At 50.4% G+C, this 16180-nt stretch overlaps 1 protein-coding gene across 1 annotated transcript in view; it reads right to left on the bottom strand.

Moving 5' to 3' along the window:
- Nucleotides 1–1311: 1311 nt before the first annotated feature.
- Nucleotides 1312–16180, bottom strand: part of DPM2 (dolichyl-phosphate mannosyltransferase subunit 2, regulatory) — a 53423-nt gene continuing 38554 nt past the window's right edge. Inside the window, exon 4 of the mRNA XM_086924948.1 lies at nt 1312–1920. Coding sequence (XP_086781074.1) covers nt 1862–1920 — 59 coding nt within the window. The 3' untranslated portion in view covers nt 1312–1861. The remainder of the gene's footprint in view (nt 1921–16180) is intronic.

The raw sequence follows: 16180 nt of genomic DNA, 5'->3' as shown, positions 1-16180 counted from the left end.
TGTAGAGTGGCAGGCACCTGATGCTCATGTTCTGGATGGTCTGTAGTGGGGCAGGCACCCGACATGCTCTGAATGGTATGTAGTGTGGCAGCCGCCTAATGCTCATGTTCTGAATGGTCTGTAGAGTGGCAGGCACTTGATGCTCATGTTCTGGATGGTCTGTAGAGTGGCAGGCACTTGATGCTCATGTTCTGGATGGTCTGTAAAGTGCCAGGCACCTGATGCTCATGTTCTGGATGGTCTGTAGAGTGGCAGCCGCCTGATGCTCATGTATGCTCTGGATGGTCTGATGCTCATGTTCTGGATGGCCTGTTGTGTGTCAGGCACCTGATGCTCATGTTCTGGATGGTCTGTAGTGGGGCAGGCACCTGATGCTCATGTTGCGGATGGTCTGATCCTCATGTTGTGGATGCTCTGTAGTGTGGCAGGCGCCTGATTCTCCTATTCTGATGCTCATGTTGTGGATGGTCTGTAGCTTGTCAAGCACCTGAATCTCATGTTGTGGATGGTCTGTAGCTTGTCAAGCACCTGATGCTCAAGTTGCGGATAGTCTGTAGCTTGTCAAGCACCTGATGCTCATGTTGTGGATGGTCTGTAGTGGGGCAGGCACCTGATGCTCATGTTGCGGATGGTCTGTTGTGTGGCAGGCATCTGATGCTCATGTTCTGAATGGTCTGTAGTGTGGCAGCCACCTGATGCTCATAAGTCGTTCATGGTACTCCTCCTCTAGGGTCTGACTGGCTCCCTGTCCTCCAAAGGAGGGGCTTATTTTAAACCACTCTGGTTCACCCACTGCTGCATCATCACTAAAGGCACTCACTCGGCTGGGATGAATGAAATCTGTTTATCCTTCTTGGGTCTGTGGGACCTCAAAGCTGGGCACGCTTCTTCTGCGGTGGAGGGTGTTGGAGGATGGAAAAGGTTTCCCTTGACACCCATCTCACCCTCAATGTGATGTCATCATCTAGGATTTAGGAAGTTACTTGGCCCTGGCCGCTCTTGACCATGTTCTGGCTGATTAATGTGGGACTGTCAAGAAATCCTCCTTAGCTGCAAGTGCTTCATAAACAGTTCAAATCTCCACCTCCTACCCCACAACAGAAGCCCCATCCCTTCCCACCAAGCCTGTCCCCCCCCCACCTCACCTGGAAATGTTTGTCCTCTGCCTCCACTCCACAAGACAATCCGCATTAAACCCCCTCCTGGGTGCCTCCCGCCTCTGGGAACTCGGACCTTTACTTCACATGAGGCACAGAAATCTGGGCAAAGATGTGCACTGAACACTTACTGAGGGGCGACCAAAGACAGACATTTAGGATTATTGTATTTATTTATCACAAGTTCTCTAAAAATGTTTCTCTGGGGGCCTGCACGTCTTAGGGGAAGATGACAGGCAGGTGTTTTTTTTTTTTAGGCTGAAGAGATTTCACAAGAGGAGGCCAAGCACTGAGCAGGTGCCAGGGAGTGAATGTCATTACCTCTATAGCACTGAGTAGAATCAATCTAGCTAGAAGGTGGTGGGCCTACACGGCATGTCTCCGGAGAACCATCGAAAGGTGGCGAGCAGGTGTACACTGCATCCTATAGCTTCTGTGATCCGCCATCATCCGACCTGTGTGCAAGCTGCTCCTGCACAGCCCCAGGGAACCAGTTACACCCACCACAGTGCAGGCCCAGGGCGGTGCATCCAAGCAGGCAGGATGGAAGAAGGGAAGGGTCAGTGAAACCGGCACTCTGCCTCGGAGCAACACTAGAATGTCAAAGGAAGTCTCCCATCTCACAGCAACTCGGGCACATCCAAGGAGGCCTCTCTGCTGGAACTCTCCGCCAGGTAAAATGGCATTTCAAATCTGGTCCTCCATTAATCCGTCTTCTTCTTAGGATTTCTGCTCTTCCACATCACGAACACTACAAAGAGTCCTAAATATGAAAAGAGTGTGTCACCAAAACATCTAACATCCAAAATGCATCGGCAGACAAGAGTGAAACAGTGGAAACCATCTGCTGCCATGACTCTGACCACGTGTAGGAAGCTGGTTCTCTGTACAGGGCACTAAAATGAAGTACACTATGTAGAGAGCTCAGAGAATCCCCAAATGGTATACAGTGGTATAAGTAGATAATACTAACTCTTTTTGTGGTAGTGTGGGAGAGCAGTTACGCACATCAGAGTGTAGTGGTAAGCATTTGTTGTACTCACAGACACAATACTGGCACACATACAAGAATAAATCCGAGACCCAATTTGAAACGAAACATAAAAATCAATTTTTGAGACCATGAACACAGTTTTAAGGCAATTAATTTCAGAGTTACGATTTTTCAAATTTCCGAAAAGATATCACTTTAGTGCGCAATCACGCACCATTGAAAGTAATGGAGAAAAAGCATTTTTAGCATAAAAAGCATAAGGCGTTGCCAATAGGTCTCGCAGTAGGAAAGTTGGAGCTATTGGTTTTGTAAATGACAAAGCCCTTTATGTTTTTAAAATGAAAACAAAAATAAAAGGCATTGTTATTTGCAATTGTAATAGCTCAAACTCTTGTGAATGCGAGACCTATTGCATTGCAAATGCTTGTCTGTATGGGGATTGCTGATAAATGTACACCGTACGCTGGTTTAGATGTAAAAGAACACACGTGCACCTCCACAGTGGAGCATCTATCCCCAAAGCCAAGATGTATTGTTATGAACGACCTGGCACTTAAACTGTATAAATCTACAAAAGGTGCTTTAAAAAACACCTAAAGAAATATTAGTGCCTGCTTCGTTCATGCACCAAACAGAGGCCTTGAACTAAAGAAGGGTCACCAATACAATGAGGCAGCTGAGCGGCGAGTACAGCCCAGTGTAACTAGACACCCCCAGAGGCAGCGGTGATCGATTGGGGCACTCAAAGGCATTCTCCTTGGGAAAGTCCTTACAGCGTCAATCACCCGGCTGTGAAGACAGCGCAGCTCGGGTAGAATGAGGGAATAAAGGCACGCGTCTCGGCTCAGAGTATGACCGGCCGAGATTCAGGGAGTGCGTGGCGCGTGAGTCACCGGCAGGTCAGGTCGTGCACGCGGGAGGAGGCAGAAGGCTCACGAGGGTACTGTGGGGACTTAATTTCACCGTGGTGTTTTAGCATCCACGGCCCCTGGTGTGCACATTTGGTGCTGGCAGATAGCGCCCACATGACCGCCCACTTACTTCAAGGAACTCAACTCCTGGGAGAGATATTAGTCAGTGAACGAGGGTGGCGATAGAACTGAAACCTAGATGGCGGAGACAGGACTTCTAGATCAGCATGAGGGGAGAATTTAGTCTGACGTGAACGGAATGCGAGTAAAGGTGAAGACATGGGAAATTTCGGCGAGATAGAAGGGGATTAAACATAACAAAAGAATTGGGTTTAGATGAGTGACCAGGGGTGGGATGGAAGTGGACAAAGAAAAGGATAGAAAAGCACAAGGGAGAGCAAACAATGTGAAAAGAGACGAGGGGGAGCCACGGCAGATGGAAGTGAAGGGACTACAGGAAGAGGAATGGAAGTAAACAGATGGTAGGAGACGGGCTACGGGGGATGAATTGAGATCGGCAAAAAGACAAAAACGTAAAATAGACTCGGAGGATGGGGAAAAACTGGAGGCAGAGATTCTGACTGAAAGGACACCTATGTGGAAAGACGCCATGGAGTCATAACAGTGACAATAGAAAGAACGCGATGGAGGCGTGACAAGACGGTGTTGGGGGGAAAAGAGGCTTTTAAGCGCTGGAACTGGAAGTCTAAGAGGCAGGAAAGCGATGAATCGGCGAATACCCATCGTGGGTCTAATGCGTTACAGCAGAGATATGAGCAGGAGCCGGGAGGTGTCAAGAGGTGCAGCCAAGCGGGGTGAGAAATGGAAGCGCCAGGACAAATGGAGGAGGAAGGAAGAGGGCAAAGGGCAAGACAGACTCAAACAAGAAGGACTGGGCGAGAAGGGAGGGGGGATGCCAGCAGGGAGAGAGGAGGAAAGGTGGGAGGGAACACGGCCTGGGGGAAGCAGGCTGGGGAGGGGGAGGAGAAATGCAAGTAAGGCTGTGCGCGGGGGAGAGAGGGGAGGTGCTGGAGTTGGGGAACAGATGGCCGTGAAAGTTTATGGCCCAAAAGCGCGTGCCTGTATAAATATAGCCAATAGGTCTCGCTTTTTGGACCCTATAAGTATTTAGCTATGCAGCAGAATATCCTTGGTGCAACAACACCAACTGTTGCATGGCTAAACACTTATAAGGTCCCAAATGCTTGACCTATTGGCTATGCCAATGCTTGTTAATCTTGTTAACTATCCACTCCCAAGCTGCGAGGCACCACATCCAGGTTTGAATCTTTCAGTCTCTTTGCTCTGTTGCGTTTGTACACAATCTAGCGAGTTCTAAGTAGCCACCTCCCTCTCCTCTTTAAAATTTCACTCATAGTGCAACTCACTTTAAACAAATTGGTAGAATGCTGATTATTGAGGACGACCCCTACACAAAGAGAGCCCTGGCACAAAACAAGGAAAAAATTCATTGTAAAAGTGTGCTACACAAAAGAAGGGAAGGGAGGGAACGGAAGAAGGTAGGAAGAAATAGGGGACGAAGAGAAAGAAACACAAGCCAAAGAAATAGGAGTAGGAAACAAAAAAGAATGAAATAAACAGAAAAATAAAGAAACAGATGGAGGGGGAAAAAGGAAGAAGAAAAAAGGAGAGGTGAAAAGGGAGGGAAAGGTGTAAAGGCAAGAAGTGTGAGAAATAGAGAGAACGCTGATGTCGTACAAGTTCTTGAGACACCCTCTCCTCAGCACCTTTCTGGGTAAACTCTGTTGGAGGAATGAGGAAGCGAGCGGCGTGCTGAGTGCTGCACTCGAAGCATGCAGGGTAACAGTGTGAGGAGCAGAACTGAGGAGAGACAGACAGGCAGGCACAGATGAGAGAAAGACAGGCACAGAAGAGAGACAGGCACAGAGGAGCGGCTGCACGGAGAGAGGAGAAACGATAGGGGGTGACAGCAGTGGAGAGGAGACACAGGGGCCGAGGATAGACAGACAGGAGTGACAGATACAGTGGGGGAGAGATGGGGCAGAACGAGAAGCACACATGAGAAAGAGGCACAGAGGAGAATAGATAAGGGGGTGAGCCACAGAAGAGGGCAGCAGAGAGGCAGCCAAAGCCGAGAGTAACATGGAGAACAGACGGACACGAAAAGGAATAAATAACAAGCATAGCTAGAGAGCAGCGGAGTGATCGAGGATAGACAGCCACAGAAGAGGTCAGCAGAGAGGCAGCCGAAGCCGAGAGTAACATGGAGAACAGACGGACACGAAAAGGAATAAATAACAAGCATAGCTAGAGAGCAGCGAAGTGATCGAGGATAGACAGACAGGAGTGACAGATACAGTGGGGGAGAGATGGGGCAGAACGAGAAGCACACATGAGAAAGAGGCACAGAGGGGAATAGATAAGGGGGTGAGGCACAGAAGAGGGCAGCAGAGAGGCAGCCGAAGCTGAGAGTAACATGGAGAACAGACGGACACGAAAAGGAATAAATAACAAGCATAGCTAGAGAGCAGCGGAGTGATCGAGGATAGGCAGCCACAGAAGAGGGCAGCAGAGAGGCAGCCGAAGCCGAGAGTAACATGGAGAACAGACGGACACGAAAAGGAATAAATAACAAGCATAGCTAGAGAGCAGCGGAGTGATCGAGGATAGACAGACAGGAGTGACAGATACAGTGGGGGAGAGATGGGTCAGAACGAGAAGCACACATGAGAAAGAGGCACAGAGGGGGAATAGATAAGGGGGTGAGGCACAGAAGAGGGCAGCAGAGAGGCAGCCGAAGCCAAGAGTAACATGGAGAACAGACGGACACGAAAAGGAATAAATAACAAGCATAGCTAGAGAGCAGCGGAGTGATCGAGGATAGGCAGCCACAGAAGAGGGCAGCAGAGAGGCAGCCGAAGCCGAGAGTAACATGGAGAACAGACGGACACGAAAAGGAATAAATAACAAGCATAGCTAGAGAGCAGCGGAGTGATCGAGGATAGACAGACAGGAGTGACAGATACAGTGGGGGAGAGATGGGGCAGAACGAGAAGCACACATGAGAAAGAGGCACAGAGGAGAATAGATAAGGGGGTGAGCCACAGAAGAGGGCAGCAGAGAGGCAGCCGAAGTCGAGAGTAACATGGAGAACAGATGGACACGAGGAGAAACGATAGGGGGGGACAGCAGTGGAGAGGAGACACAGGGGCCGAGGATAGACAGACAGGAGTGACAGATACAGTGGGGGAGAGATGGGGCAGAACGAGAAGCACACATGAGAAAGAGGCACAGAGGAGAATAGATAAGGGGGTGAGCCACAGAAGAGGGCAGCAGAGAGGCAGCCGAAGGCGAGCGTAACATGGAGAACAGACGGACACGAAAAGGAATAAATAACAAGCATAGCTAGAGAGCAGCGGCGTGATCGAGGATAGACAGACAGGAGTAAACAAGCGATGCACGCTCTGTGCTGGGGGAGGGGGAGGGCCATTAGCCTGTAAGAACTCGCGGCAAGATCAAAGGAAGGGTGGGAGGGACATTGGGGAACAGATGGCCGTGAAAGTTTATGGCCCAAAAGCGCGTGCCTGTGGCCACGTGAACTCGAAGAAAACCTCACGAAAAAAACAGTGGTTTCACGAGTATTTTGAGCACTTGAATTCTCGCCATTTCCCATTCCTTCGGAATGGAAAAGGCGAGACCTAAAAAGCAGAAAAATGCATGTAAAATCAGGCAATGCTTTCACAAAGGTCACTTTCTTGTTGAAGGTTGATGTTGGGACCAGGTCCAAAGTTCAGCAGAAGTTCAGGAACGTTCCGGACTGTCGGGGAGCAGAGTGCTTAGCGTCTTGAAAACTGACGCGCAGAAAAGAAGGGGGCCAATTGAAAGTACACTGCACAGGAGGACTTACCTGTAAGTTCAGTGGTTCTCCTTGGAGGGAGGATTCCACAAGGGAATGGGGACCATGGGAGCACAGCAGGTTAGTCGATGCCAGGACCCGTGGGGCCGGGTGCAGAGCGAACAGGTCAGCTGTGCGTTGTGCAACTTGAGGGCCTCACGATCAGGAGCAGGCAACTTGGGGAGGTGATCTTGTGACAGCTGGGCCCCTTAGGAGGTGGGTCTCGGGTGTTTTGAAGTCTGCTTTCTTCTGGTTCTTCGGGCGCCCGGTGTGGACTCTTCTTCTCGGTGTTTACAGCTGGGGGATCTGGTAGCCCGGGTATTAGTACGCCACAGCTCCGGTAGGTCCTGGTGCCTCCAATCTTGGTGGAGAGGCAAATCCGATTCTCAGGAGAGGTTGTACCTTTCCTTGCTCTGTTGCTGCGTCAAGGTCGCCAGGGAGCAGCAAGTTGAAAAAAAACAGATTTCACAGGATCGGTGCCTGCAGAGGATTGATATCTTCACTCCACTGGAGCTTCTTGGCGATTTCATGAATGCTGGAGGTGCTCCAGGGTTCTTCGAGTCCTTACGGGTTTCAGGACAATATAGCAGTAGCAACTGTTGGAGCATCAGGCTGTGGGGGTGGTGAGGGGAGGGGGGGCACTTTTTCTTCTGCCACAGGGCTTGAGTTCTCAAGCCGCAAATCTTCTTTTTCCTGGTCTTCTTTTGTAAGTCGAAAATGATGTTCAGGTCATGGGCAGCCACCTAAATATTGAATTTGGGGGTGTTACAAGCAGAGACAGGTAGTAGCCAATGGGCTACCTACCTTTAGGGTGTCCACACCCTCTAGTGATCACTTTGTGTGGGAAGGGGCACTACCATAGCCCTGAAAGGTTCTTTTTGCACCATCCCAAGAAGGTAGAACTTCAGGAGAGTTCACCTCGCCTGCCCAGCCCTGAAGGTAATGTAGGCTAAGTCTAGACCCTCCTCCTAATCTAACTAATTTTCAAAAGAGGAGCAGGAAAGAGGGCTTGGCCTCCCCCACTATCTGGAGTTTCCTTGATTGAATTTCAAAGGCGGAATTGCCTCTGAAGCTTCCCGTCTAGGAACAGCATCCTGTCCTGGAGGAGGTGTGAAGCACCTCCGCCCACAGCAGGCTTGGTCTCTGTCCTCAGAGCACTGGCTCTCACCCCCTGAGGTCAGAAACAGGTCTGGTGGTGGCAGACTGGTGCAAACAAGTCAGAGACCACACCCGTGCTTGTTAGGGTTTCAGGGGACCCTCTAAAAGGGTTTTCTGTTTGCATTTATTAATAAATCCCCACACTGATATCTGTGAGGATTTATTAAGATAAGAAGATTGATACCAAACAACTTAGAAATCAGCGAAGCCATCATGGAGCTATGAAACTCGTGTTGACCGGTATCCAGCCTGTGCGTCCCTGTGCACTTACAACAGCTCAGAATAGACAGGACATTGTAGGGGCATACCTGCTCATGCCGATATGCCCTCAAATAGGATATAGTGCACCCTGCCTTAGGGCTAATGGCCTGCAGTAGGGCTGACGTACCTATACCTCATGCAGTGTATGGTTGGCATAGCAACAGGGCTGTGTGCCAGGTTGACTGTTCGGATTTCTCTGCACCAAGACACACAGCCTGCATTGGCAGAGTGCATAGCCTTGGTGAGGGGTCCCTGGGGTGGACCAACCACTGCTGCAGCCCCGGCGGACCCTCTTCAGTACTCATGCCCCAGGTACCAGGGGCACCATTTACGAGGGGCTTTCAGGGGTAATTCTAGTTGTGCCAATCATGGTACCGTGTTTTGGTAAAGAGATCTCTCACTGGGAAGCTGGTTAACAGGGACCTGTTGCACTTACAGTTTGAAATCATATTATGCATCACGCAAAAAGTGGGGGCTAACCATGTCAAAAGAGGCACTTTCCTACATCAAGTCAGTTCTTGCAGCAGAGAGAGAGGCGCCCCTAAATGAAAGAGGATGAGAATAACCTTTAACTAGAGACTCTTCATCTTCTAAGTGGAGGAACCAGGAAAGGCCATCTGCATAGGCATGGGCAGGTCTGTGTTCAATTCAAAGTTGATTCCTTGTAGGGATATGGACCACCTTAGCAGTTTGAGATTTTCACCTTTCATTTGCATGAACCATCTCATCTCTGTGGTCAGTTTGAACAATGAAGTGAGAACCAAACAGGTATGCTCTCAGCTTCCTGAGGGACCAGACTACAGCAAAGGCTTCCCTCTCAATGACACTCCAGCGCTGTTCCCTGGGGAGTAATCTACTGATGAAAGCCACAGGCTGGTCTTGACCGTGGCCATTTATTTGGGATAGGACCGCTCCTATCCCATGCTCAGAGGCACAATTGTAGGAAAGTAAGATTTGCTTTTATGGTTACCCCCACTTTTTGCTTGATGTAATGCTGTTTCTGACTAGGATCCTGCTAACCAGGACCCCAGGCACTGTGTTTTCTCCCCTAAATGAGTATGGTAAGTACCTCAGTACATTCCAGATTGGACACAGGTGTACACTTATCAGCCCCTAGCATATGGTACCAAGATACCCAGGGCATAGGTACACCAGGGGTCCCCCACGGGCTGAAGCGTGTATTATGCAACCTATTGAAGACCACTCAATTTGGAACTACAGGCCTGCCACTGCAGCCTGCGTAAGCTGGTGCTAGCATCACTTATTTAAGATATAGGTTTCCTTATATCTAAGGCCAATGCACTTAACACCTTGGCTGCCTAGGGTTTTCCCCTCCTGTGCTGGAAAGTAAGATATACCATTGTTCATGACAAGGTCAGCTCGTCATAAGCACAGCTCCACTGTGCCTCATGACTAGCTGACCTTGTCATGAGCATGAAAGGGCTAAGGCAGGCCTTTCAACTCTGAAGACAGGGTGTTTGCTTTTAAGTGTGAGGGTGCCCCTGCATGAGCAGGACACCCTTACAGCCTGTGGAGTCCATTCTCCCATGTTGGAAGCGAGACAGCTGTATGACATATAGAGGGCACTGAGTCATTATGCGATTACCATCTTGAAACTGCATGTAACAAATCCTATCATGTTTGGTATCAAACATGTTGGAATGATTCCATGTACCATAAAGCTCTTTTGGGAGGCCCTCTGTGCTTCAGGTACCAGTCTTCGAGACCCGAACAGCAAGCTATGGCTGCCGCCGACCAGAGACACGTTTCTGCCCTCCTGCTACTGAGCCAAGCTCGGACAGGGGAAGGCAGAACAATAGGTATCCTGTCACAGGGAGGTGTGAACCCCTCCCAGACAGGGTTTAGTGTATTGGGACAGGGTGGGAGCGCTTGCCAGCACCACATAGTCCAGCTCAAACCAGTTCAGGGAGCCATTGGCTCCTGCGCTGGTGCAAAACTGGACAAAGATTGGGACAAGATTAATTTCAGACATCACTTCTTCAAACGTCTGGGCACTCTGGATTACGCAGGACTTCACTCTGGGCGTCAAGGCTACAATTGAGAAGTCGCCTGCTGCTCCTGATCTCGCCGCTCTGCTCGTCTGCTGCATCATCTGTGCCTTTGCACCATAAAGGAACCTTCCAAGGCCTGTGGGCATCCAAAGCACCTGAAGGAATCTCCCTTGAAGTGAAGGTGTCACTTTCCTGCACCTGCAGGCACTGCAACAAAGCTGACCGGTCGGCTGATCCTGGGCTCTCACGGACTACGAAAGACTCAGCAACACAGGTGGTGGCTCTTCACATCCCTCAAGGCCTGCCCGGTCCTCTCACCAAGTTGCCTCTGGCCCCACAGGGGGGAAAAACGTAGACGGTACAGCCATCATTAAGTCCACACAATTCCCCTGAATCAAACAGGAAATTATAATCCCTGTTAGAGGGTTATGTTAGCATTTGGGACTGGACTATAAATATGTGCGTTTTTCCCCTCTGTGTATTCATATGTCATCCATTGTGCCTTCACAAGGCACAATGGTTCCTTAACAGGATGATCAAACAGAAGTTCTTTGGCATTCCCCTAGTTGGCAAAAACGCAGGCTTGGAAGTACGATATACCATCTCCTTCTGAGTTTTTCAGGGAGTCCACAAATCATACCTTTCATGGTCTTGAGGAATCTTTCAACAAGGCCATTACACTGCGGATGGTAGGGGGTAGTGAATCTGTAGGTCACGCCATACTCCTTCCAAATGTGTTTCAGGGAGCCAGACATGAAGTTTGTACCTCTGTCTGATACCGCCTCCTTAGAGAAGCCCATCCTGGTATAGATACCAATCAGGGCCCTAATCCTTGCAGGGGCAGTGGTAGTCCTAAGAAGAATGGCCCCAGGATACCTAGTGGCATGATCCACTACCACCAGAATATATCTGTTTCCCGGTGATGTAGGAAGGTCAAGGGGACCAACAATGTTGATCCCTACCCTTTCAAAAGGGAACCCCAACCACTGGGAGTGGTATAAGGGGTTTTTTGGGTGGCCACTTGTCCTGCCACAGGCTTGACAGGTGGCACAGGAGTTACAAAACTCCTGCAAGTTCTGGTGCATTGTTGGCCAGTGGAAGTGGCTAAATACTCAACTTTAAGTTTTGATCTGGCCAATGTGTCCAGCTAGGGGGATGTCATGGGCCAAAATGACGAGGAATTCCCTAAACGCCTGAGACACTACACTCTCTTCCCTAGAGAGTCCCACGGGTCCAAGAGCCCAGCCTGGTAAGGCTCCAACTCCTGAGGCTCAGTTCCCGCTAGGGCTGACTCTTTCCCCTGAGGAGAAGGGTCTGGTGTCTGATTTGCAGTTGGCTCCAGAGTCTGCTTGCCTTTTTTCTTGGAGGGCTGGGTCATTCTTCCAGACTCCAGCACATTTTTTCACTCTGGGCTCTGCTCTGTGCTCTAGTATAACACACACCCAGTGTGGTATTCCAAGCATTTCTGCGTTTCTTAGTTCTGCCTCAGCCCAGGCTGAGGACTCCAAATTATTTCCAAGCAATCAACTGGAATGGATGAAGATACTGCTACCTCTTGTTGGCCAGCGAGCCGTCTCCAGTCAAAGGACACCATTGCCATGGGATGGTTTGTTGTCATATTGTCTGCATTGGTGACTGGATAGGTCCTTCCAGGCAGATACAGTGCAGAGGCCAGCAGGTGCTTGGTCTCCACGGTAACAATAGCACCAGTACCTCTCGATGCCTCCACCCTAACCCCATCAATAACAGGATGCGGTCTGTATTTTTGCATGTTAGTGGGCCAGACAGCTAAGGTGGCTACATCCACATCCCCTACTTAAATCACCTCTATGAGCTCTCCGATATGGCCAGAGCTCTCCTGAGATCCAATCTGGAGATTAACCGCTACATTTACTGCAGGTGGACTAAAGGCATTTTTCGTAATTTTACAACCAGGGTCTCTAATTCAGTATCCCAGTTACCTACAGTAATGACACTTTTTTTGATCCAAGTTCTTACCCTTAGGCTGTGACAAGTTTCTAGGCCCACCTTGCTAAACAGATTTTTGGGGGCCTGAGGAAGACTAATTTTTGTTTTTCTCTTTTGGATCACCATCTTTTCCTTGGGGGGTCTTTGTGATAGATTTAGTCACCCTTGGTTTGACTCCGTGGTCTGCCTTCTTCTCCTACTATAGAGGAGAGAGTGGACCTAGGTCTACTATTTGCTGATATAACTTCTCATAGTAACAATTACTTAAAAGATGCTCCTTCATTATTCAATTGTAAATCCCTTCAGAGTCATTCAGATTGTTACCTGTTAACCAACCACCCAGGACTGACTCTGGGGTTTCCGAGTCTACCTGAATCTTATTCTGTATTCTTCGGTGGGGAGTCCAAAGCCCTAAATCAGGGTACTCTTCATGAGGTCATAATACTCATCTATTTCAGCCAATGTCAGGAGTCTATCCTTGCTATTCCCTGAGAATAGTTCCCACAAGAGAGGAACTCAAATGTTTTGAGCAACTCGTCTTGCTATGAAGGTCCTCTGAAATGCAGGGAACTATTTGGTGCTGCCATCACCATCGGAGTAGTAAGGGGCAATCCCTTTGGGGAGTTTAGAGTCATAAGAACCTTCCCGATCTGTTTGTGTGCCGCCACCAGAGATGGGCTCTAGGCCCACCTCTTTCCCTTTCAATGTCCGTAGCTGAGCCTCTCAGTTCAGTCGCCTGGTCATTCTTTCTAGCATTCTCATCCAGACTCATCATGATTCGTAAGGTCATCATCCTCAGACTGAGCTACCAGTTCTGGGTGATCTTTCTCAAACTGAGCTATCAGTTGTCTGAGATAGTCCTTCCTTGGACTTTTGCCTGGTTCGATGCCATAGTCCTTACAAAGGGCCCTACACGGAGCATGGCTCTGGTCCATGTAAGGGAGCACCCTGATCAAGCTTTGTCTTGTCCTCGGAGAGCACTGGGTCTCATCCCATGAGGTCAGAAACATGTCTGGTGGCGGCAGACTGTTGAAAATAAGTCAGAGACCCCACCAGGGTTTGGTAGGTTTTCAGGGGACCCTCTAAAAGGGTCTGCTGGGTGAATTTAACACTAAATCCATCACTGGCATCAGTGAGGATTTATTAAGACAAGATTTTTGGTACCAAATACCTTAGAAATCAATGGAGCCATCATGGAGCTAGGAAACCCGTGTTGACAAGTATCCAGCCCATGTACTCTGCATGGCTTCCCTGTTCACTCACAACATTGCAGAACGGACTGGACATTGTAGGGGCATATCTGCTCATGCTGACCAGTCCACACATAGGATGTAGCGCACCCTGCCTTAGGGCTAAAGGCATGCAGTAGGAGTGCCTCACCTATATCCCATGCAGTGAAAGGGGGGGGGGGGCATGGCACACAGGGCTGTGTACCATATCGACTCTTCAGATTTCTCTGCACCAAGACACGCAGCCTGCAATGGCAGAGTGCATAGCTTTGGTAATGGGCCCCTGGGGTGGAACAATTACCATTTACTAGGTACGTTCAGGGGTATCTGAAGTGGTGCCAATTATGGTGCAGTTTTTGAGAAGGAGATCTGGCACTGGGAACCTGGTTTGCAGGGACCCTGTGCATTTACAGTTCTAAATCTTATCATGCATCAGGCAAAAAGTGGGGGCTAACCATGTCAAAAGAGGCACTTTCCTACACCAAGTCACAGTTCTTGCAGCAGAGAGAGGCACCCCAAGGATGTGGACGCACAGACAGAACTAAAGGGACCTTATCGCACAACTAAGGTGCTGCTGGGGTCTTACAGCAGATATAAAGAGCTGCTGGGTAATAAAGCATTGATTGGCACTGCTAGTGTTGACATCACAAACAAGGCACCTCTGGGCACTTCACAGAAAAAACAAGTCATGACTGGTGGTTCAGACTACAGGCGAGGCACAACCTGGGTCTTACAGAACAGATGAACCACTGCTAGGGTGCCATGTCATGTAAGTGGCATTTGAGTAGTGCACATTTGTCATTACTATGGCCGTGTACGTTGTGCGTCACTTAATACACGAAATTCAACATGCTTCTGGAGCTTTATGCAGAGTGGAGACTAGACTGGAGAGGGATGGGTGTTTATAGTGCACAACATGCATTGCGCACACTGGGATTTATGCGGCGGGGAGCCCAGCCTGGAGGAAGACTGGTGTGCGCAGTGCACAGTGTGCCACTGCACACACTGGGCCTAATGAAAAGTGGAGTCTAGCTCGGAGAGGGATGGGTGCGCGTAGTGCACAGTGTGCATTGCACACACTAGGTTTTATGCAGAGTGGAGTCTATCCTAGAGAGGGCTGGCGTAGTGCACTGTGTGCCACTGTACACAGAGTGAAGTCTACCTTGGAGAGGGATGGGTGCGCCACTGCACACGAGTGGAGTCTAGCTTGGAGAGGGATGGGTGCGCGTAGTGCACGGTGTGCCACTGCACACGAGTGGAGTCTAGCTTGGAGAGGGATGGGTGCACGCAGTGCACGGTGTGCCACTGCACACGAGTGAAGTCTAGCTTGGAGAGGGATGGGTGCGCCACTGCACACGAGTGGAGTCTAGCTTGGAGAGGGATGGGTGCGCGTAGTGCACGGTGTGCCACTGCACACGAGTGGAGTCTAGCTTGGAGAGGGATGGGTGCGCGTAGTGCACGGTGTGCCACTGCACACGAGTGAAGTCTACCTTGGAGAGGGATGGGTGCGCGTAGTGCACGTGTGTCACTGCACACGAGTGGAGTCTACCTTGGAGAGAGATGGGTGCGCGTAGTGCACGTGTGTCACTGCACACGAGTGAAGTCTACCTTGGAGAGGGATGGGTGTGCGTAGTGCACGGTGTGCCACTGCACACGAGTGGAGTCTAGCTTGGAGAGGGATGGGTGCGCGTAGTGCACGGTGTGCCACTGCACACGAGTGGAGTCTAGCTTGGAGAGGGATGGGTGCGCGTAGTGCACGGTGTGCCACTGCACACGAGTGAAGTCTACCTTGGAGAGGGATGGGTGCGCGTAGTGCACGTGTGTCACTGCACACGAGTGGAGTCTACCTTGGAGAGAGATGGGTGCGCGTAGTGCACGTGTGTCACTGCACACGAGTGAAGTCTACCTTGGAGAGGGATGGGTGTGCGTAGTGCACGGTGTGCCACTGCACACGAGTGGAGTCTAGCTTGGAGAGGGATGGGTGCGCGTAGTGCACGGTGTGCCACTGCACACGAGTGAAGTCTACCTTGGAGAGGGATGGGTGTGCGTAGTGCACGGTGTGCCACTGCACACGAGTGGAGTCTAGCTTGGAGAGGGATGGGTGCTCGTAGTGCACGGTGTGCCACTGCACACGAGTGGAGTCTAGCTTGGAGAGAGATGGGTGCTCGTAGTGCACGGTGTGCCACTGCACACGAGTGGAGTCTAGCTTGGAGAGGGATGGGTGCTCGTAGTGCACGGTGTGCCACTGCACACGAGTGGAGTCTAGCTTGGAGAGGGATGGGTGCTCGTAGTGCACGGTGTGCCACTGCACACGAGTGGAGTCTAGCTTGGAGAGGGATGGGTGTTCGTAGTGCACGGTGTGCAACTAGCTCGGAGATGGATGGGTGCACGCAGTGCACGGTGTGCCACTGCACACGAGTGGAGTCTAGCTCGGAGAGGGATGGGTGCTCGTAGTGCACGGTGTGCGACTAGCTCGGAGATGGATGGGTGTGCGCAGTGCACGGTGTGCCACTGCACACGAGTGAAGTCTAGCTTGGAGAGGGATGGGTGCGCCACTGCACACGAGTGAAGTCTACCTTGGAGAGGGATGGGTGCGCGTAGTGCACGGTGTGC

This window comes from Lissotriton vulgaris, chromosome 5, assembly GCF_964263255.1.
Source record: "Lissotriton vulgaris chromosome 5, aLisVul1.2, whole genome shotgun sequence".
Classification (NCBI taxonomy): Eukaryota; Metazoa; Chordata; class Amphibia; order Caudata; family Salamandridae; genus Lissotriton; species Lissotriton vulgaris.
Note: the sequence above shows the minus strand (reverse complement) of the source record. Positions and strands in the feature narration are given on the sequence as shown.